Source organism: Corapipo altera, unplaced genomic scaffold (assembly GCF_003945725.1).
Source record: "Corapipo altera isolate COAL_440 unplaced genomic scaffold, ASM394572v1 0, whole genome shotgun sequence".
NCBI classification, from domain to species: domain Eukaryota; kingdom Metazoa; phylum Chordata; class Aves; order Passeriformes; family Pipridae; genus Corapipo; species Corapipo altera.
In genome coordinates this window covers 3,807,872-3,830,427 of record NW_020884872.1, presented here as the reverse complement: position 1 = coordinate 3,830,427, position 22,556 = coordinate 3,807,872, and the positions used below count along the sequence as shown (strand labels likewise).

The following is a 22,556-nucleotide window of genomic DNA, read 5'->3' as shown; positions in this document are numbered from 1 at the left end:
ATGTCAGGTATGGAGAGGGATGTCAGGTATGGAGAGGGATGTCAGGTGTGGAGAGGGATGTCAGGTATGGAGAGGGATGCTCTGGAGCTGTAGCAGGAAGTGGTGAGGGAGGTGTCCCAGTGACAGGCTGTGCACACCCAGGCTGACTCTTTGAACTCTCCCTGCTGTAAAGGCAAAGGGCAAACTTTTCCAGCAAGGCTGTGTTGCAAGACCTTGGATTGCAGACACATGTGCAGAGACTGGATGTTTTATACAAGGAAACACAAATCTGTGTTTCTGCGTAACCAGATGAACTACCTCATTTATTAAATTTGCCTTCTGATTCCTTAGAGCTGTCCTTTAGGTATCTGCCTGTATGTTTTTTGGCAAAACAATTAATATCTGAGTGCCACCTCAACTAGGATTTTGAAAATAATTTATAATCATAGTACAGAGGATCAAAAAGCCATATCAAGTCACTTTGTTAAGAAGGATAAATCTTTATTGAATGAAATGACTCCACTAGTCTTGTTTTCTCTTTTGGTACTGAGATGTAATTATCTTACATGTAAACACTGCACCAAATAAATTTTTTTTTTTTTTACAAATAGTTTTCTTTAGTAGTGCTTTGTATCTGTTTGCTTGGATTTTTTTGGAAGCAGTTACTGGACTCAGTGTCTGAAGTGCTTTGGCAATTTGATTGAAAAAACAAAACCAACAAAAGAAACAATAGAAAAACAACCCAAGTGGGTGATCCAAGAGATTGCTTTAATTCCAATGTTTCAGATCCTTAAACAAACCCAGGGAAAGAGAGCTGGAAAGATGTCCTGGAATGTTGAATGTGGTGGTTGGGTCTGATGGAATCACACTTGAGTTGTGAAATTAAATAAGTTTGGCCTACAGGCAGTGGCTTGAGGGAGTCACACCCTATTTTGTTACTGCATCTCACACTGCCTCAAGCAATGTGTACCTGCCTCTCTTCTCTAGGTGTGGGACTGGTGTTTTCAATAGCACAGGTGCATCAAGTGCACCTTGGGGCTTACCATGATATAGTCAGCGAGTTTAAAGTACTTTCAAACCAGAAATTAAATAAGTTAGGTTGTTATGATATCAGGCTTTTTTTTATGGCTTCTGACCTGCAGCACTGCAAGTCAGTAGTAGCAAAACAGTGTAGTGAAATGTGGAAAACTGTCTGAAGTGGTCAGCAGGGTTAAGGAAGCTGTGCTGTAGTGGGGTGAATGCTGTACCACAGAAATCAGCCATCAGCTGCAGCTTCCTGTCAGAGGGTCAAACACTTTCTGTCATTTCTAGCCTGAGGAAAAGGCTTCTCTTGTAACAATCCTGGAAATTACTACATGGCACACTGGTATAACAACATTGTTTTTTTTCTAGCTGAATGCAGATATTACTTTTGCTACACAAAGCACAGCTTCGCCCATTAAAATAAATCCTCCATATGAAAGATGTCATGAACGCAGTGTGCAGTGATATATTTTGCACTGGCTTCCATGAAATTGAAAGAGCTTTTGGAAAGGTTCTTCATGCCCTGGGGAGGGGAAGGAGAAAGGCAGCAAGCCACTGTGGCGATTGAAGACACGGACTTCACATGATGGTAAAAGCGAAGACATTATTATTTATTTGAGCAGGCTTTTTATACCTTTTACACAATAAGCTGCAATTGTTCATTGAATCTGTGAATCCTCACTGCTAGCTACAATATTATAATATTTTTACCTGTTAGTAACATTAGTTCCTTTCATCCTTTTTTCAAGTTCCTCTTTCTACCCAAGGGAACCGCTCCTCCTTTTCCCATGGCTTGCGTCCTACCCGGGTAACAACGTCTATTTCTTGCTGTTTTCCCATATCAGAAATCCCTACAAGCCACATGCTGAGACAGCCTTCTAGTATTTAACATCCTAGGTGGCTTAATCCATTTTGGACATACAAATCCTGCCGTGTATTGAATTGCCCATCAGTCCCAAAATTTCAGGTGATGTTCCAGGCATCCAAGAGAAAGAGCCTCTTAGCCTTTCTCTGCGAATCAGAGAACTGAAAAAGGAGACTCAACAAAGCCAATGGCATCCTGTGGAGGTACCCATCTGATAAAGTAAACTTTTATTTTCCTTCCAGGCTGTAATTGTTTCATTCCCACTGTGTGTCTCCTCTCTGCCTATTGGGCTGACGCTTAACAATGGCGACACTTTGCAGGGTCATCTCTTAGGCAATGCCAGGAAAGACAACAAAACATACAACCCTCGGAGTGGTAGCTTTTTTATAATCATTTCAATGGTTTTACAAAGTTCATGAAGCAAGGAATAGGATAACATTTGTTTAATCACAGCTCCCCCGTTGGAGCCCTTTATGTAAAGGTAGCTGCTTGTATAAAACTGATTATGGAAAATAAAGCAGAGCTGAGCATTAGAAATGAGTGTTAAAGGTCTGGGTTGACATTAAATGTTTAGGGGATTATATGAAATTCTTCAATAATGCTAGAAAACAGGAAAAATACCTATGAAAAACAAAGAAATTACAGCGAGCTGAAGTCTCTCAGGTACTGACAGGCTTTGGTGAGACGATCGACTCGCTGACTGAGATAGTTCCTATGTTTAGCAGCCTCACTGTCCTCCTCAAGGAGAACGATTAACTTGTCTTTATCTTGCAAAAGTTGCAGCATTGTGGTCTGAATGTTTTCTCCGAAGTCGTGAAGGACAGAGGACAGGATGATCAGAGGTATCTGATTGGAGAGGCGTTTACTTGCTCCCTGCGAGATGGGGGAAAAAAAGGCAAAATTCCGAGTTTCCCAAAAAGAACTGAAAAGGGAAGGGGTTATAGGTAATCTGGTAAAAAGTGATACTGAGGTTTCAAAAAGTTGGGTTGAGTTACTGTTCAGGAAGTGAGTACTACCATGAACTAAAATCTGTGCCTGAAGATCTAAAAATTAAGAGTTACTGGAATGTCAGCTGTTGTTTTTTTCCCCCTCAGCAAACTACAACCAAGACAGGCTGTTCCCTGCTTAGCTCTGTCAGATGTCATTGATATGAGTTATAGGAGGACATACCTGACAAACAGAACTTGTGAACAATTTCTGTTGTCAAACCTGTCTTCACTAAATGCTACCAAGATGTTATGGTGCAGGAAATCACCGAGTGATTTTTCCCAAAGCTGGTAAATTCCTGTATTTAGATGGTATTACCGATGTGGTTGCCCTTTTAAGTGTAAGACAGCTTTGGAATAAGAGCCTTATGGGGAAAGGTCTTCAGCAGTGGTGAGACCAGACTGTGCCTGCATTAAATGTAGTGATATCTTAATGAGATAATTTCCTGTCTAACCTGACCAACTGCCTGGTCGAGTTACTGATGCAAACTGAAACAGATTGACCCAGAAGAGCTTGTGGGGCCCTTTCTCCAGAGACATCTGCAGGGGTATGGGGCTCAGCTGGTACTCCTGGTCAACAGGAATAAAAAAATAAAACCTCTCCCACATGGGAGAGCTGCTTCAAGCCCTCCTGGTGCCAGGTGAGCCCTTATGCTTGAGTGACTGGCTGCAACTGAGAGGTTCTGTCTTCCTTTCTTTTTGTAATACCTGACTTGAAAATGGCAGTGGGAAGACCAGGTAGAGGCACATTTCATTTGTAGGTCCTACAGGCAGTCCATTTCTGGAGAAGTCTAAAGTGTTTCTGGCGAAGTCTAAAGTGTTTCTGGCTTTAGATACCTCTGGAGCTCAATGCCTAAAAATCTTTTGTGCATGATGGTGAGGCTGAACTCAAGCTGAAAAATACCTAAGACTAGATGTTTAGTTTTTTTCTGTAGTTTGCAGAGATCTAGTAGATGGCAAGCAATTTGGCTGAGTCAGCTAAAGCACTTACTGAGCCTACTTACTCTCTAGGCACTACTGACTCTGTGAGGGAGCCCAGGTGCTTTAAATATGGGTGTTTGTCTGGAGCCAGACTCTACTCAGAATTTTGACAGTCCTGTCATAGGTAACATAGCTTCATGCATGCCATTTTCAAAGGCCATGGATGCCTGGGAGCTTCAATCTCATTCAAACTGTATTTGGCCTTGCATAAGTCCCATGGAGATATGGTGCACTGGCATGTTTTTTTCTGTTGAAAATGGCTCTTAGGGCATTTAAAAAAATGTTTAACCAGCATGTAAGTCATACATATTACAGCAGTGAGTATAACGAGGTGGGATGGAAGAGCTTATGCAGTTTCTGCCTTTGTCTCTTGTTCTCTGAAAGCCACAGGTTTTCTCTCTATCAGCCTGAGCAGCCTGGACATTTAAATGCAGAAATTTGTCAAAACCTTGCTATTAGAATTCAAGGTGAGCTGCTACTTACTTTACTGCATTATTAATATTGAACCTGTTGCTTTCTGAGGGAGGTTTATGACAAAGCAAATCCTCATATTGCGTGTTCTCTTTTCTATCTTTCTCTAACATGATCCCTTGTTAAAGCATCCCATTTGTCTTCAGAGACTTAACTTCTAGGGAGCTGTCTGCAGTACAGTAGATGCACTCTGATCCCTACAGACAGCTGATCCATTTTAACTCCATGTTTTATTATCTCTTCTCTTGCCACATTAGTTTAGGATCTGACTGTGAGCCGTGGACACCATGTTCTGCTGGCTGCAGGAATATGCACAGTGGCTTGAGCTCTCAGATGCTGTGCCAAATGCCAAAGTGCTGTATATAATGTTATTAAGCCTGTGAAAACCAGTGTTGTTTGAAAACTGTGAGATGAACTTGCAGTGGAGAGAGCAGTCCTAGGACTGTCGCTTCCTTTTCTCGAGAGGGGAGCTGGCCATCACTCAGTAACTTTTAATTACAGGGCCAAGGGCTCTTCCCCATCCTGTCCTCTCCTCTGTGCTGGTGAGTGACTGTCCTTTCCTCCCCTTAATGCTTGTTCCCATAGGAAAGCCAGCAAGAGAGCACTGTGCTGGTGTGGGGCTGCGTAGGGGGCAGGGGGTCCCCCCCTTCTCCATGGAAGGCTGGAGGAGGAGGAGAGGACTCCCTTGCTGATGGTGTGTTCCCCAAGCAAAGGGCAGCTGCAGCAGGGAACCAGGCCAGACTGGGAGGTAGCTAACAAGTGGTTTAGGATCCAGCTGTCACTTTAACAACCTGCAGGCTTTCCTGATCACCACATCCTGCACTCTGCAACTGCTCCTCCCCAGCCACGGTGCTGATACAGCCCCACAGACCAGCTTTGTCCTGACATTTTCATCACTGGTCAGAAGCTCCTATTAATTTGTACAGAAGCTGAGGGTGTACCTGAACAAGACACTTATATATCCTCTGGCTACTATTCCCTGCATAGCAGTAGTGTTGTATGAAAGACTATTTTGACTGCAGGGAGATCTGGATGAGGGGTATGTGCTATAGCATTCAGGGGGCAGCAAAGCTGTCTGTAAACTCACAGAGAAGTAGGCCTTTGTGTGAGAAACCATTTCCTGGACAAAGGAGGGTTCTTCTTTTGGAGCTTGAAATAAATTTTGTGGGATATTGGCCTTAACAGTATTAAAATCACAAAGGTAAATGTCATCCTGGCAGTATACAATTCTCTCCATTTTAAACTGTGTCCGGATATGTCTTTCAGCCTCTGCCGCTTGTTTCTCTTTAATGTCTTCAATTCTCATCTAGAAAAGAAAGGAAGAAGAAGTTCTAAGACATTTGCTTCCTTTGGAGGGGTGCCAGCGCTCAGCAGTGTCCCAAGGTGGGCACAGTGTTCAATAGCCCTTACTGCAGCACTGTCTAATCCCAAACTGGCTCTTGGGAACACGGAGTAATGCTTTAGATTCTGGTTCCTCTGTTGTGAAAGAGCAGGAAAATATGGCAGTTTTATCCCCTCCTTAAACATGAATGGGATCAGTCAAAACTGGTGCTTGAAACCCAAAGGCAAACACAAAGTTGGCAGGAACAAGCAGCAGTGACCAGACGTGGGTTCAGCCTGCAGCCTGTCCTTGGGTTTCGCATGAGCTTTGTTTGCATCTCCCTCTTGCAGTAGGCAGTGACAGCAGGCACTGATGGGAATTCCATTGCCCCTCCTGCCCTTCTCAAACACTGCAGTCTCCTACCTGTTGTCAGCAAACCAACCCTGCCTAACCCCTCACTGTCTGGTGCTTCCTTTGCAACCATCTGATGCTTTCTGCCCTTTTTGATACTTCCACCTGAAAGACTGTGGGGACCTCAAAGTTCCCTCAGTCATCCTCAAATTCCCTTAAAATGCTCTCCTAGCATCTCTAAGAAAGCATCCCATCTTTCTTCTCATGTCTAGTGTCTAACAGAACTTCTTTCCTCTCACCGTGTTCTCGAACACCTCTGTATTTGGATTAAATACCTTATTTGTTTGCTGCCTGGTAGGCCTGGAGCTCAGCAGGGTTTGACCATGCAATTCAAATGGCAAACCACCTATTTCACTCACATTTGCCTTCGAGTTCCCTTTTTCAGCAGTACCCTGTGAGCGGACTCTGCCTCCTGGCTGCCAGCATTGCTTCTCATCTCTTCCTCAAAGCTCTTTCTGAGAAAAGGCCTTCAAGGACATCCATATCATTTAACTCCACCCCAAAACATGCTCCTGCCCAAACTGTGAACAGTCATCTGCTAATTTTTTTCATGGTTGAATGATTTTTGGCCTGTCTGTTCCCGCTCCCTTTTATCAAAGATGGCATTCCTGCACTGGCTAACACCTTGGCTCATTTTCAGAGAGGGAAAAGCACTGTTTAGGACCCTTAGGCTACCCCCATGCTTACAAATCATTGCAGGACTTAAATGAAATTAGTTATAAACTCTTCAATGCAGCCATATCAGGTTTTCTTTGCACTGTGTTGTAAGCATCAAAAATGTGATCACAATGAATGGAGAATATATATATATATGTTAGATCTTGTCAAAGTTGTGCAAAATGCACTTTCATTAGTGCCATTATAAACATTCTATAATTTTCAATTTCTTCTTTATTTTCCTACAGGAAATTCCACACTTGCATAAGGGTAATGCAATGAGACATGTACCATAAGCATGGCTGACTTTACAAATGCTATTCTGTCTTGCTTTTGACTTAGGTTATAGGTACTGTCTCACCTTAGCAGCCCGGCTTAGATTGTGAAAATTAGCAAAATTCTTCTTAACAATTTCCATAAATTTCTCTTCAACCAGTTCTAAGGGAAAAACAGACAGACAAAATAAAGTCAGGTAAGTAGGTGAGGATTTTAAGCTGTTGTTAGTATGAGACTTGGGAAACTACTCATTTCCTGTATTCATTCAGCAACAGATGAACAGCTGTAGGTGCACTGTGCCTTTAAGACCAATACAAACAAGGAGGAATTTAGATTTCCAGGTCCAAGACTGTGAGCAATTAAAGACCTCCTGTAACCACTTAACACCTGAGAGTGAGATTTCTTTGATAAAGCAATTTCTGTGCTTACAGCTGTGCCTACCAAATGTACCATCACTTGGCCATGTTAGCATATCTGTATCTTACCCCGAGTGTCCTCTCCAGGACAAGGAGCTGGCACATGGAGTACAGAGCAGCAAGTCTGGCATGGGGTTGCTGCCCTCTAAGGCAACACAGCAGAGACAGAATCACATCATATTTTTCCTTGGGTGCCTTTTACTGGATGAGCTACCTACTCTCCCCCCCAGCCCCAGCAGTCACTGTATAATACATACAATGTCATCAAAGAAGCTGCATTCCCAGTTCAGGTTTGTGTATTCCAATCCCTGAGTCTGGGAATTCCAAGCTGCTTGGCTGGCATCAGGTACTTCTACTATACTGTTTTCTTGCTGTGTTATTTATTAAAGTTACTTTCTAACTCCCTTTCAAGAGCCACTGGGAAAAACAGATGCTGGAGAGAATGAAGGCTTTAGAGAAGAAGCAAATCTCCAGGTTGAATCAGGTTTACTTCCCCGCTCTGCACTATGCTGGCTGGAGCTCTTGCTCCAGCAGAGAGAGCATTATCATCAAGCTTATCCTGGGAAAAAACCCAATTGTGAGGCACCCCAGTGTGTCCCACACAAGAGCCTCCCGTGGGCTGTGAGACGCACGGATCACGTTGTTCAGGATCTCAACGGCTGGCTCCTCCAGTTCCAGGATTTGCTCTTTTATGATGTCCTCAAACGTCCTGTAGTTGGTAAAGCCTGGGAACTCCCTCCCACGGTACTGGTCTTCGTATTTGTTTGCTTTACTGGGTACACTTTTCTTAGCTGTAATAGTAAAATAACGTTGCTTTAACACCAAATCACTCAATCCATGCATTCCACATTTAAGAAGGAAGTCTAATTCTCCTCTTGAGTTGTTCTTGAGAAGAGCAACTGCTGAGATGATATTTCAAGCAATGCTGTTATAACAGAACAGAGTTAACACATTGTTGCTCAGTGAATGAGCCATCTCACTTCCAAATTTAAAAAAAAAAAACAGAACAAAACAGTCCCCCAAGCTCACTAAACACCTGTTCCAGGGGGTCTACTGTTGACTAGCTATTTTTTGTTTAAAATAGTTGATATTTAAAACAGTCAGTATTTCTTTGTTGACATTATACACATTTGCCCTCTTAAATGAGTTATATCCCTTTGAATTGGTTTACATGTTTTTGAATAGTTTTGATATTGCCCTGTTTTGGGGTCAGATTTGTGAATCACAGATCAAGTGCACGTGTGGGAGTAGAAGTCAAGCCATGAACGCATTCAGTTCTAATATTCAGATATATGAATCTGTGGTTGGACAATGAAAAAACTCAATAAAAAAGGAAAAGAAAAGACAGGAATAGATGTGGAGTGTCTTGTTCAGAGTCTAAAAACATACTTGTACAGTTACAGTAATACAAATCCACATGAACTTTGAAACAGAAAGTTCAAGGTTTCGAGTATCCAAAGTATTTGCTATTTTTAATACTTTAATTCATCATAAGAAAGCCGAAGTTAAACAGAATCATCTGACACTCAGTGATGTGCCTTCAGAAGTCTTAAGCAGTGACTGATACCAGCGCTTCTCGTTGAGGAAGGTCTTGCTAAAGCTGCCTCTAGTTTTCAAGCTACATAAGTGAACTTGCCCTGCTGAAGATGTAAACACTTTCCCTGGACATATGAACCCATGATTTTGGGGCAGCATGTTGTGAGCAAGAGCTGTGCTGTCGTAAGAGCTGTTGGGTGCTGCTGCCCTCACCTGTTGCCAAGCTGGACATCAAGGGGGATAACCTGGAAGTGCCCAGAGGATTCCCCACTGTGGTTCAGCTGCTGTGTGATGGTTGGTGTAACTTCTGCAACACTGAAGGGGCTGCATCCTTCTGCTTCCTGCTGTCTTTACATCTATTCCTTCATGCCTTCATTGTCCTAATTTTTTATTCCTCTCCATAAAATCCCGTTGCTTGGCTTGGTACTTCAAGGATGTACTACTACTATTTCAAGGTACTACTTGGATGAGACACTGATATACACCCACGTCTGTCTGTCTGTCTACACATCTGTGCATATATATACATAGATTTTTCTTTCACTGATGACACCTTTGTAACCTATATGTACCTATCATTTTTTATCACTTTTAAATGATCATTTATCATTTTAATCACTAGTGATGATACAGAAGTGCATCAAAGACTAAAAGAACTTGTTAAAAGAGCTACTGCTTGGCTGGCAGCTGAAGCTGTTTCATCTCCAAGAGCAAATGATGGGGTTTCAGAGATGTGAAAAAGGTGTTACAAAGGATGTTGAGTGTACGGCAGAGTTCAGTCTGTGTGTATCACCCTACAGTAAAACCCCTCAGCTAAGAACTGAGTTCAGTTAAGCAATTAGCAAGGTGCAACATTCTTGGTAAGGTTGTGGCTATTCCAGACCCAGACTTGCTTTTTCCACACCTTAAACCAGAGCTAAAGTGGAACAAAAAAAGATCCAGATTCTAAAACATTCATAGTAATAATAATAGAAAATAACAATGTAATATTTATTATTATTATAATTACTATTATTAATAATAATAATGTTGGTGGTGGTGTTGTTATTTAAAAGAGTGGTTCAGAGAATCACCAACAAATTCTGGGTCTTGACTTTATTGCTTTGCTGGGAGAAGAGAGACATCCACTGATCTCTCTGTAATGACAACATTTAACACAAACCATGTCTTTATTCCCAAAGCACGACTTGCCTAACACTACAACAGATGGATGCTCGTAGCTTCTTATTCTTCACTTTCTTGAAAACAACCTACTGATGATGCTGTGTCTAGATTTAAAAGCAAGGGAATGGACTCTCAGGTCAGCTGCAAGAGGTGGTTTCTGTGCTTACCCTTCTCAGCACACTCCAGCAGAATCGCTCCCCACGTTCGAAACTCCCGGCGGATTTTCGTGAACAGTCTGATTTCATTCCCGAACAGCTGCTCCTCCCCTCGCATTGTCCGAGAGATGTCTTGGTTAAAGAGTTTGATCAACTGGAATGAATTAAAGAACGAGCAAGCAATGTAGCAAACTTTCATTTCTTCAGACTAATTTGTGTATGTTAAGTGAATTAAAGCAGGGAAATGGTTCATAGAAAACATCCTTTCCATGCATCTTTTTATGCTCTCAGCTCCTGGTTTGTTTGGCTTTGGGGTTTTGGTGTTTTTTTACAAAACCATCACAGCTAGGGGAGAACAAACTTGATACTCTTTCCCCTCCCTCCTCCCCCCCATGGACTTTTAGAACTATTTACTAAATTCTAATTGACCAGACTTGTACGAAGTCTTTGAAGACTGGTGAGGCTTCACAAACACCTCTGCCAAAGGCTTACTGTGAGGGATTAACTCTCCAAGATGAGACAACTTAGACGAACTTGCAAAGCACATTTTGATATCAGGAATACACTTGAACTTACAAGTGCTGTAAACAATGAAAACCCTTCAAAGTGTTGAGCAGGCAGAAGGGTAAGTCTTCCCTCTCTGAGATGCTTGATTTTGACCAATTAACTGAGTTGTTTCATTTTCTTGTCAGATAATCACAGGGGAAAAAAATTGCTAGAATGGGCCACGAGCTTCTCTGGTCCATTATTTTTGCAGGTATGGTGTATTCCTGAAAGAGGTTTGCCCTTGTTACTCTCAAAGCATTTCAGTGACAGATACCACAAACTTCCTGGTGGGCCATGCTGATGTTTTGATAACTTTTTCTACCTCCTCGCTCTGCTCTCTGACCAAACTAATACTGATACTTACATCTGTGAGGAAAATCAGCTTCTCAGACTCTGTTTTGGGTGTGCCTCTATTGTACCTCTGTAGGTCCTGTAACGTTTTATGGAGTGTCTCACGTATTTGGCTCTCCAGTGTTGGCAAAGTTTTCTGGGGAGTAGTCAGTAAAGAAGGGCATTGACATAGGTTGAACATGTCTGGCTTATTTTCTGTAAGTTTACATAAAGAAATATTTTTTTTTTCTCCTTTGAGACTGAATTTAGAGGTTCCCTATATTTTAGCATCTTCCCTAGTGGAATAAAATATATTACTTACAGATAAACATATATAAAATAAAAACACCAATGTACTTGCAGTAGTATGGTAATATAATAGAGCAATTACATCTTACTAGAGATTTTGAAGACATTTTCAGTTAAATAGAAATGACTGTGTTTCAGTAAGCTGGTGGCAGTACCTTGTCACCCAGATGATCAACACTCCTTATAAACAAAAGGAAAAACCATGGCTGCCATTGAAAAGGCAGGAGCTACGAGTCACAAGTAGATTAAATGATCTGCAGTTTAAAGGCAAACCTGAGGACAGAGCATGGGGGTGTTTTTACCTCTCTCAGTTCAGTTTGTTCTCAGATTCCCAGGTTGAAGGATCATTAAGCACTATCTATGCATAGAAAGCTGCAATCCAACTGCAGTCCATTGCATTCCAAGGTCGAAGGGTTGAACTTGTTTTTAGGCAGTAACTGGTACAAACAGCTTAGTGTGGTACCTCTGTTACTTACAATAATGTGGTTCACAAGTTCATTTGTGAGCTTCACCGACAGATGAGGGATAGTAGCCTTTCCTTCTTTCATAAGAACGCTGCAAAAAAAGGAGGAAAAGTTGGTTTTTGGGTAGCCAGCCTGTACAGGGCAAGGAGGCAGCACTGATGCTCTGCTCTATTTTCACTAGCTCTGTTAAGCAACTTGATTAAAGAAAGAGCCCTCTGGGGAGTGCTGGTACAGACGTGGCAGCAGCTCAGGACTCTCTGGGCTCTTTTATTCACAAGTTGCTTTACAGCTCCTGGCTAAGCAAAGGGAAGCAGAGAAGAACCTGAAACCAGCAAATCCTAACAGCAGATGGATGTGCTGCTGCATCATTTCTGCATGTGTGAAGTTCACTGATTCAAAGCCCTTTTCATCTGACCATCCTCTGTATTATGATGATTTGCTGCTGACTTGTCTTCTGGGCAAACTGTGCCCTCAGCCCAGGCAGTGGCCTTTCCATGCTATGTTTCGCTGTGTTTTCCAGTGAAAAGAAACACCTAAGTGCTTGACTTGAAGTGCTCAGATGCTTAACTCGAATTCTTTGGGGCTATTCTGAACTTCTAAACTTCATTGCACTTCTCCCCCATGTATTTCGCATCCAGAAAACATTTTCAAAGTTTATTTGCTATGCAAAAATTCCTCTGGGTTGCTGAAACACAACACTATGCGGGCAGTGAGAAATACAATATATAATTATAATTAATACCTGTTTGCAACCCTGAGTTAAATCTCAGCAAATCAACAGGAAGCTTTGAAGTGATTTTGATATGTTTTTAAGTGGATTTTTTCTGTGAGAGGTACCTGAAATGTCTGTGACTCGCAAAGAAGTTCCTCTCCTGCTGGATTGCAGAGGCCAAGGTCACTTTGTTGTGGATGTCCTGCTGCCCACGACACTTCACGATCATGTAACCCTTTTTGAGGGGGATTACCATGTTTTGCATTATTCTAAGGATAGACTCCTCAGTTCCTCTGTCCACCAGGTCGGGTTTGGTGAGGATCCCTGTGAAATGACCCAGAGTTAGTCAAGTGCAGAAGTTACAGGTGGGAGAGGCGCAGAAGAAACACCCCCCACCAGGCAGGAACGCTCTGTACCATGTTTCACAAAGGAGTTTTTGTCTGTTTTCTCTCTCCTAGAAAGCTCTCAGCCCCTGGGTTTTGCCCTGTCAAACTTGCTCTACAGTTGGCCTCCCACCAGGCCTTTTGCCTTGCAAACATTTTTTAACAGGCAAAGCTTCCCTACCATTAACTTTGAGATTTGCAATTTCCAATTATTCGTAACATGAATGTCAGCAAGACAAAACCAGGGGTTTTTATCTTATTCTTATTCTTAGAGCTACTTAAGGTTTGTAAATAGTTTATTTAAGCTGGTTTTTTTTCCTCCTCTTCTAGTAGCTAATGTCACAGATCTGGTGTGGAACACAGAATATCAGTCCTCATGAAAAAAAAATTGCCCTTCTCTTCAACTTGTAGCTTAAAAGTTGTCTCAGCTAGTGTCCTTTCTCCACTGGGATCCACCTCCTGGGCCATTTTCAAGGCTTCTGTTGTTGCAATATCCACATTACATGGCACCACTACCAAATTTATTGTCTCTTTGCAACCAATAATTCTTTTAAGGAGAATTTTGATCTGCAATGCAATACAGCAGTAAAGAGGTTCAGTGAAATCAGATGCTTGCATGTAGGCTGTGACCATTTCTAGCAATATGAGCCACTGTCTGATGACAATAAATGCCACACATGCTGAGGATCATATTACATGCTAAGGGATGGCATGGAAACAGGTCAGCAGAAGAATGCAGCCTCTTTTCCTATGTAAACATCCTTATCCTTATCCAAACAGCTGGCATGAACAGAGACCAGACTGTTGTTGCCTGTCTTGGCAACTATGTAGAGTTTAACCTCTCATGCAAGTAATCTTTAATTATGGAAGTATTAAAGATATTTGATAAATAGCCATATGTAAGAAAATCAGGTTCTGATGTCTGGGTACACACTCATGGAAAGAAAGCAAGCTAGATTATATTGATAAATCTCAAATTTGTACCTCTGAAAGGAGAGCAAATGTCTGGCTTTTATTTCAGTGGAGCATTTGTAGGGAAATGGAAAAAAGCCAAAAACCAAGTAGTCCACGATATCTAGTTGGCATTGTTTCCATGTTTCAATGCCCAACTAAACAAGCTTCTCATAATTTGTGTTGCTTTGCAACAGCTTCACACAGCTCTATTGTGCTTATTCTGAAGTAAATTAACTCTTTTTTTCCCCCTGGGTTTTGCTAAAGATGCCTCCCTTTTCTACCTCCCGTCCACCCCAGTTTGTGACATGCTACAATGCTACAGACTCCATCTCTGAAGTGTACATACAGCTGGGGATGATGGAAATGTTTGGACCATGTCACATCTGCTGCCTTCTTCTGAATACAATAGAAAGATTACAATCAAACTCTGAAACTAAATTACTCTCCTCCCAGAAAGTAAAGCCCAGACAACCCAATCTTGTCTCATTTTTATTTGGTATGTCTAGTTTAGTTTGGGCTCCTCTTATTCCAAGCTCCTATTTAAAGGCATTTTAGGAGGAACAGAACGCCCACTTCCTGCAGGTCACCCTCACAGTGGGCCTTGTCCAACTAGTTTTATTTGCATTCCCCAGCATTTCATCTAAAAGCAGCCAGAGGAAGAGTAGAGACCCCCTCCACTTTAACACTTATTCTATTTACTTCTGAAAAGGTCTGCTGGGATCCCTTAAAGGATGAGAAAACCCAGGATGGGTCTGATTCTGATGTGCTCAGCAAGTAAGGGATGAGCTCAGATCTGTTCACCTCTGCCAAATACATCCACAGAGCTGGTAAGAGACCAGTTTTTCTGGGATGTGTTTGTCTTTCAGATCTAACTGAGGAACATGGGGCTGCAGTGTGTTCAGTGACGTGCCCAGGTATGAGGGAGGTTACAGAGGTGTCCCCATGCACAGATTGGCACGTGAGACTGAGTTTTACCTGTTCCCCGATGTCTTTTGGCTGGTCCCCCACGGCCACTCTGGCAATTCCAGGAAGATCAATTAGTGTCAAATCTGGGACATCTGGGGACCGAACCTCTAGGGAAATTAATTCTGCACTAATGGCACCTCTAGGACCAGCCACAACATCCTGGGCTGCAAGGAGAAAAAAGCAAGGTAAAGGATACAAGCTTCAACTCTACATCAAACCAAAGCTTAACACACCGACTTTGGAAAAAGTGCCTAACTACCACCTAAGGTTCTTTCAGGCTTGGCTTTTTCTCTCAGATCCAGCCACACACATAAATCCACTTATGCAAAATTCTAAGGAAATTATTAGGCAGCACACGTGAGGTCCTTTTGGGATAGGAACTGCAATATTTTACAGAGCACATATTTATGAACTCTCGTGTATGGAGACAAAATACATGCAAATAAACCACAGCAAAAGGGATCAGATAAAATACTGGTCAGCTGAAGAAATGCTTCCCCAAAAACAAGACGCTCTCTGGACATTAATTAATCCTTGGATGCCTTGAAAGACAAATAGGTGTTGTTCTGTATTCTTTACACTTTGATAGGGAGGTTTGGAGATCAAGTAAATTGTCCCAAATCCTACAAGGTAATAATGCTGGAACTGTGAGCAGCACAGAGAAGCAAAGGAAACCCACAGCCATTCTCATGAGAGATTTTCATCTCCGTAATTACCTTAATTAATTCATACCAATTGCCTTGCCAGTTTTGGAAAGATAACTTGAGAATATCCAAATAATATATTGAAAAGCTAATGAAAAAACCCAACAACCTAGGAAGAATAACTGTGCAGAGCTGTGCTAGTCTCAAGGAAATACGGACAATCCAACTTTCACATTTAGGGCAAGTGCTTACTGCCCTTTGGGTAAGAACAATGATTTCTTACTCAGCATGAAATGCCATAACAGCAAAGCCGTGACATGGGAAGGACAATGACTGAGGCCATGGTCACAGTACCTGCCAGGATTTCTCAACGGTCTCCACTCTGCCTTTTTGCAATTTTCTCCAAAATTGTAAGATTTCCAGCCAGAGACACCTCGAGAAATCTCTGAGCTTTTGAACTGATGACAGGGACCATTTGGGGCTTTGCATGTTTACAGTTTGACAGACAACCTCCCCAGACCAGGAAACCAGGAAGACACCACCCAGATAAGAACACACCCTAATCCTGTATCATGGATGAAAGGATCATGGATCTTGCAAGTGGCATCCCTGCCCGTGGTGGGGGGATTGGAACTAAATGATCTTTAAGGTCCCTTACAACTGGTTCTGTGATCATCATGGATCATCCTGATTCGGAGGAGACTGAGCAAGCCAGACCCACTCACCTTGTCTTATTGCCCTGTCCACCTCAGAGGGACTCTGGAGGTCCATGACAACATTGCGGTAACAGATTCTCCCTTGCCACGCCTGGCCCTCGGGCAACCTCTTCAGTTTAAGCTCCAGAGGACATCGAGTGACAATACCTGCAGCAGTTCCAAAGACATAACTCAGTAGCTGCTGGACATGACACACAGCCTTGTACTACGTGACATTGCCAGAGGGGTCTCATCCAACTTCCCACTCAGAGTAGGACTGTCACTGGCACTACGTGAGGTCAGCTGTGGCTCTTTCCACTCATGCCTGGTCTTGCAAACCTCCACAGATGGCAGATTTGCTCTTTGCTGGGTGATTTGTTTCAGTGCTGCACCTAAATCCTAGGAAAATTTTTCCTCAAGTCCAGCCTCAAAGATTAGAGGGTATTGTCACCTCACACAGAACTTGTAGAACTTACATGTGCGAATATACACACACAGAGAGAGCTGGAAAGTGAATCTTCTTGAGCTGCAAAGTCTTCCAACAGCCTTCTATGACTTAAATGATGTTTTGTTTTTTAAGTAAAGGCCTTTGTATGCTTTTTACAAAAAAAAAAAATGTTATCTGTAAGAAAATATTGTTAAAAAAATCTAAACCAACCCCAAAAGCAAATTTCAAAAGTAATTTTCCACATGAAACTGATACTCTTTGCTGGGAAATGCACAGAGTCAGCTGATGCAACCTTTCAGTCTGTCCACAGTTTGGGGTAACTACACTACACTCCTTACTCCTGGTCTCTTGACTAGCCAGAAGATGTGCCTTGTTGGGAGTTACCTTGTGGTGCCTCACTGGCACATCCACTTCTCAGTCACAGTTATCCAATTCTAGACCAAAAAAAAATTAAAAAAGAAAAATAAAAAAAATCCCTTCCATCTCATCAAAGTGAAATTCAGGTGAAAATCTGAAAAGGTGAATTCTTACCATTGCCCCTGGGAAGAGCAACACCAGACAGGGCTTCTAGGACAGAACTCTTCCCAGAGCTCTGGTCTCCAATCACTGCGATCGCAGGCAGGGACAGGTCCTTCTCTATTCCCAGAGCTCTCAGGCTGTCGACAAGATCAATGCAGGGCCTGATCTTTTCCTCATATTGTCTGTACAAGGTGTGTTCTGCAGCCTGGCAGAGTTAAACTTAGGATGAGTCTTCCCTAATTTTAAAATAAGTTGTTTCCACAATGACGACAACAAAAATCCAGACATCTTTTCTGGCTCGTCATTCTTTAGTAACAAGTTATTTACTGACATCAAGCTGTGCTTTATGTCACTGTGCATCCTTGCATCTCCATGTTATAAACAGGTGTCTATAAATATGAAAAAAAACCAGTTGGCTCAGTGATCATCCTTAGCAAAAATACCAAATTTTGGAAGCTATTCTGAGAAGGTAAAAAAAAGGAGACCACATTACTAAGTGTGCTTTGTTCTTTTTTTTTTCTTAATAATTGCCATTTTCTTCCACTCATCTACAGTTATATTGAAATATGGATGCAAATGAAAACTAGTAATCACAGAATTTAGCACAAAATAGCTTATTAAATCTTTGTTTTGGATTTTGAAGATACAGTTTTTGCACAGACACCAAAAGTGTTCTGTTGTAGCATCCTCAACAGGTGGCTAAAAGACTTTTAGATCATCATGGCTCTTCTTTCTTTGCCTCATTTTAGACTTGGGTAAGGAATGAATATGAGTGGGTTGTGTTAAATGACTGATTATTGTCATTTTTTGGTTTTGATACGTGTGCCAGACGTTTACACAGGTTCCTCATTTACATGAAAACAAGCCAGATAACTTCCAGTCTTTTACAAAACTGGTCCATCTGCTGTTAAATATGCTCAAATAAAGTATATAAAGATCAGCTTTGGTCTTTTTTCCCTGTTCCAGTCTGACTGCTGCATTTAGAAATGCAATTTTGAGAACACCAATATGTTTCAGACATATTGGGCCAGGCACACTCAAACCTGGCTTTTTGAAAAGAAAAACTCAAGTTTCTCTCCATCACTTTTATACAAGAAAGCCAACTCTAAAAGTATGTCTGTCAATCAGATGTACTCAAACAGAGCAGATTTTTTTTCAAGATGAGGAAGACTGCACACTTTACTGGAGGCAGGCACAGAAACCTTATTAGTACCCCCTGCCCACTGTCTTCACTATGATGTTTAATAGCTAGCAACTTCTCAAAAAGCTTCATTGACTATGTCACAAACTTAAAACCAATCTGCTTCCAGTGTCAAATACCTGAGAAGGTTATTATCAACCTTTCTTTGCATTTCTGTTGAAGGTAGAAGAGCCTCAAGTACAATCTATCTCAGCTTTTAGGAGTTCTCCTCAACAATTGTTAAGAATGAAACAGATACATGTCACACATTAAATTGGCTTCTAGGCTGCAGCCATCCTTTTTTTTTTGTTAGACCTGCATTGTTTATATCTGCAGAATAATTGCATGTACCTGTCTTGCTAGTTACACAAATGAATGCTTGGCCCTGATCCAAAAGTACTCCTTAGACATAACAAGTGCAGATTGCCCAAAAAGAGACAAAGGAATTAATGTTGGGGGCACAAAGAGAACCAACAGAATAAGAATGGGGAAGATCTGTGTCCTCTTTTTGCCTTACCTTCTCCTGTTCTCTGGAATATTCTGTCTCCAAGCCCTTCTGCTCATAGTCAGGCCTCCTCTGGAACGTGTTCTCTGACATCTGAACAGCTTCTTCTTCTGTCTCTGGTGGGAGAGGCACTGCAATACCTTCTAAAGCTTCTTTAAAGAAAGGAAATGCAAACCCTTCTATCGTCGTCAGGGTAGGTTTGGTTCTTTCAGAAGGTGATTTGAATGCTGCATTCCTCTTATCCATGGCCCGCCGATTTTTTTGGCTACCACGCAGGTTGTCCATAATGGATTCACTAAATAGTGGTTACTGCCTGGTCCAGCTCTTAGGTACAGCTTCTGGAATCAAACATGAGGCAGTGAGTGACTCCAGCCTGAAAGAACGAAACTGCCACAGAAAAAACAGTATTTATTTGAGGATGAGGGGCGAAGTTACACCAGTTTTTTGCTAAAAGCTGGTTTTCCTCAGTGAAATATTTTGCTGAAAGGTGTCTGGAGAAGCTCAGTCAGTACGTGGGCATGATTGTAGAGAGTGTGAGAATCCTTAACTTCCTGGGGTCAGGAGTGTAGGGCTGTGGGCTGCACAAGGAGGGTCTACATGGGTGAGCTACCAGCAATGAGAGTGGGACACACCAAGCCATATTCTGCTGTGCAGCCAACTCACCTCTCTTGTGGTAGAAACACTTGTCAGAGGCAAGTCTGACACCTATTTTAGAAGCTCTGCATCTTGGTCCCCTCCTCTATAGCTTAAAACCCTCTCGCCAAAAGCAGACTTCGCTTGACATGATGTTAGAGAAGGGAGAGCTAGGAGAGTTTTTATTTTCTTGTTCGACTTTTCTTTATGTAAAAGTTTTGGTTTATTTTCTATAGATGTCTGAAGAAACTAGAGGCTTTTGATGTGACATTTGCCAGGGAAAGTGATTTCCAGAGAGAGAGAGATTTAAAGAAAAAAATCCCCATCAGCATTTTTTCAAAGCTTGATGTTCTTTGGCCTCCCTCTGCAAAAACCAGGATCTGTTAAACGCTTGGGGAAATAAGTTAGGAGAAACACATCTTTGCTTGAAATAACTTCCTGTTTTGTTAATTTCTTTGCTTGAATTAAGTTTACAGGTTTTCTAATTTAAGCAGATGTCAAAATAGGATGATTTGACACAATGTAAGTTATACCTTCAATGTGTAAAACAAGCTTAGACAAAGCACCACATGCTGTAGCAGAGTAGTCAAGAGAAGATTCTGGGACAGGCGTAAAAAGTAGGATACAGTGATTATGTGGATAATTATGATTAGATTTATTGCTATTACAGTATCTAAATATCACCAATGCAGTACCTAAATAACAGCTCTGCCATCTATTACTGCAGATTATAGTCAGGTCAGTGTTCTTCCTGTTGAGCCAAAGCTTCAATGAGACCCTCTCGATTCCAAAACGTTGTCTTTGGCCTTGAAGAATTCACAGTTGCAAAGCAACAAAGCACCTATGTAGTTCAAGGAAAGGAAGGAGGCAGGGGCAGCCCTGGGGAAGGGAAATTGTTGGCAGACTTCCAGTGTCATCACGTCATCCCGGTGTCACGTTTCACTTGTGGATTCTGGACCATTTCAGCGCCTTTTCCCCCCCCCCCCCCTCCTTCTTTCTTTCATTCGATGTTGTTAGGGCTCAGTGCACAAAAAAAAATCGCTATGCCCGTGTGGCACAGGAAGGATTGCACCACCTTACCAACCTTTTCCAGGTCTAGGGGGAGAATAGCTTGATAACCTCAGAAATCCACACGTGTTGTTTTACTCTGCTGCTGCCTGTAGGAATCCTCGTTAGGGTGTGTGTGCACCCTGCGGTCTTCACCCCTCCTAGATGTGTGTAGGGGTGATAGCTGGGTCTTCTCAAGAATCCTCAGCCCTCCCCCATCCCTTCTAGGTCTCTGAGGCAGTGGCATTTGCCCAAGGATAAGCACACCAGGTGGGCGTTGCAGGATGTCTGGATGCTTCCATAATTAATTCATTCCAGAGATAGGGGAGCTGAGATGTTTGTGATTGCCTTCGGTGCACATCGGCCACCAAAGGGTGTAAAATGATGCTGGAGACTGAGTCAACAGGGCAAACTGACCTCCCGAGATTTCAGGGAGTTTCCAGGTCGATTTTCACCCCTGTCCAGCCCCCCTCTCCCCACCACCCCACCGCCAGTGCCTCCATCAGGGATACCTGCAGGGCACCTCCATGTAGGAGCAGCTGGACGGACAACACCAGCCACCTGGATGATTAAAGAAGAAGAAGAAAACACTAAAGCAAAAATATTTTGGTCCTGAGCGAGCCAGAGCTAAGATTAGTGTGTGTGTGAAAAGAATCACAAGGTCAGGCTGGAAAGCCACTTGAAGCACAGCTGTTCTCTGTGGCTGGAAGCAGTCACATGGGGGGGTGTGGTATGTGGGGAGATAAAGAAACACCTGCCTGGCTGGAGAGCTCGGACCCAGGTTCTATACATAGGAATGGAGTAATAAAGTTACAAGAGAGTTCTTCCTGAACTAAAGTCTGTCCCGCTTAAATTCATCCCCCGCAAACCGTGCAGACTGAGGGACCTTTTTTCTACACCTCCTGCCCCAGTGCTTTTGGACAGGTGTGTAAATACCTAAGATCCAGTCAAATACAGAGACAAAATCCTGAAGCATCCCCTGCCTCCTTCCTTTCCTTGAGCTTTACTTTTAGACTTTTGCCTGCCTGCGTGTGGAAACCTCTCCTGGCACAGCAAAGAGCACTGTGCTGCACAGCCACACCTACACCAAGCACCAACCTGCTGATGGTTCTGAAGAGGAGCTGCCTTATTTTCCTCTAGAGATCCTGGCTTTGCATCTCAAGGAGATAAAAAAAAATCCCTTATCAATAAAATCCCTTTTAACCCTAAAGTGCAGGGCTGTGGTGCTGAACCCGCACAGCTCTTGCATTTATTCACCCTCTGTCCAGCCTGAGGAGCATATGGACTTCTGGCTGGCATACTTCAGGATATTTGGGTAAACCACACAGCCTCTGGGCTGTATGTTTATTAATTCTAGCTGTCTTCTCAGAAAAAAAAAAGAAGGCAGCTTATGATGCTATACATGAATGAATGTTGCTGGCTAGATCTTGCTGCTGAACACTGCCTCCTCCTACCAGTACCTACTTTAAAACATGTGTTCCAATTTAAATACTATCTCTCAGTTGTCTGCTTTTAAAGAGGAAATAATAGTAATGTCTTTTCTTTTTCCCCACCTTTGAGAGCAACAAATCCTACTCCTGGCAGCCTTGTTTAAACACACTTATTTTGGACTCTTATGCAGCCTTTTCACATTAAAATGAAGATAACAGTCAAAAATTGCATTATTATCCTTAGAAGCAGGAAAAGAGGAACTTACCGTTGTAAGTGTCCCGTACAAGGAGATGCAGTAACTTTTTTGAACTTCTTCGTGTGCTTTTTTATTTACAGGCTCCACCTACAGACAGTGACAAGAATCAGTAGAAACGAAACCAGTTCTCACAGGAGAAATGGAAAATGACCAGGCTTGCTTTTTCAAAACGCTGAGTTGCCATGAATCGGCACCTCTTGCTAATATTGCACTCGGAGTTATCCCAACACCTCAGTCATGTCCGGGGTGAAGTGGAGACCTCACAGCCAGACGTTCATAGAATCACAGAATCT

General features: G+C 42.4%; 1 protein-coding gene and 1 long non-coding RNA gene across 6 annotated transcripts in view; one reads left to right on the top strand and one right to left on the bottom strand.

Annotated features, from left to right (window-relative positions):
* Nucleotides 1-589, top strand: part of LOC113943459 — a 1,116-nt gene extending 527 nt beyond the window's left edge. For both annotated transcript variants that reach the window (XR_003526333.1, XR_003526334.1), the window contains exon 2: nucleotides 8-589. This is a non-coding gene — a long non-coding RNA (uncharacterized LOC113943459). The remainder of the gene's footprint in view (nucleotides 1-7) is intronic.
* A 1,174-nt stretch (nucleotides 590-1,763) lies between these two features.
* On the bottom strand, nucleotides 1,764-22,322 carry LOC113943412 (interferon-induced GTP-binding protein Mx-like). Of its 4 annotated transcripts, none has more exons than XM_027635176.1 (15): nucleotides 22,273-22,317; nucleotides 21,675-21,733; nucleotides 18,909-19,234; nucleotides 17,224-17,416; nucleotides 16,275-16,412; nucleotides 14,915-15,069; nucleotides 13,416-13,552; nucleotides 12,728-12,928; nucleotides 11,903-11,981; nucleotides 11,152-11,274; nucleotides 10,254-10,395; nucleotides 8,019-8,177; nucleotides 7,056-7,132; nucleotides 5,393-5,611; nucleotides 1,764-2,740 (listed from the first exon to the last, which is right to left on the bottom strand). In XM_027635176.1, the coding sequence occupies exons 3-15, from the start codon at nucleotides 19,179-19,181 to the stop codon at nucleotides 2,507-2,509; spliced, it is 2,130 nt and encodes a 709-aa protein (XP_027490977.1). In that variant the 5' UTR covers nucleotides 19,182-19,234; nucleotides 21,675-21,733; nucleotides 22,273-22,317; the 3' UTR covers nucleotides 1,764-2,506. The 4 variants fall into 4 exon arrangements, with proteins under 4 accessions (XP_027490977.1, XP_027490996.1, XP_027490987.1 ...); XM_027635195.1 differs by lacking the exon at nucleotides 21,675-21,733 and adding an exon at nucleotides 21,089-21,137 and having other exon boundaries at nucleotides 22,273-22,294; XM_027635186.1 differs by lacking the exon at nucleotides 21,675-21,733 and having other exon boundaries at nucleotides 22,273-22,322.
* Nucleotides 22,323-22,556: the final 234 nt, after the last annotated feature.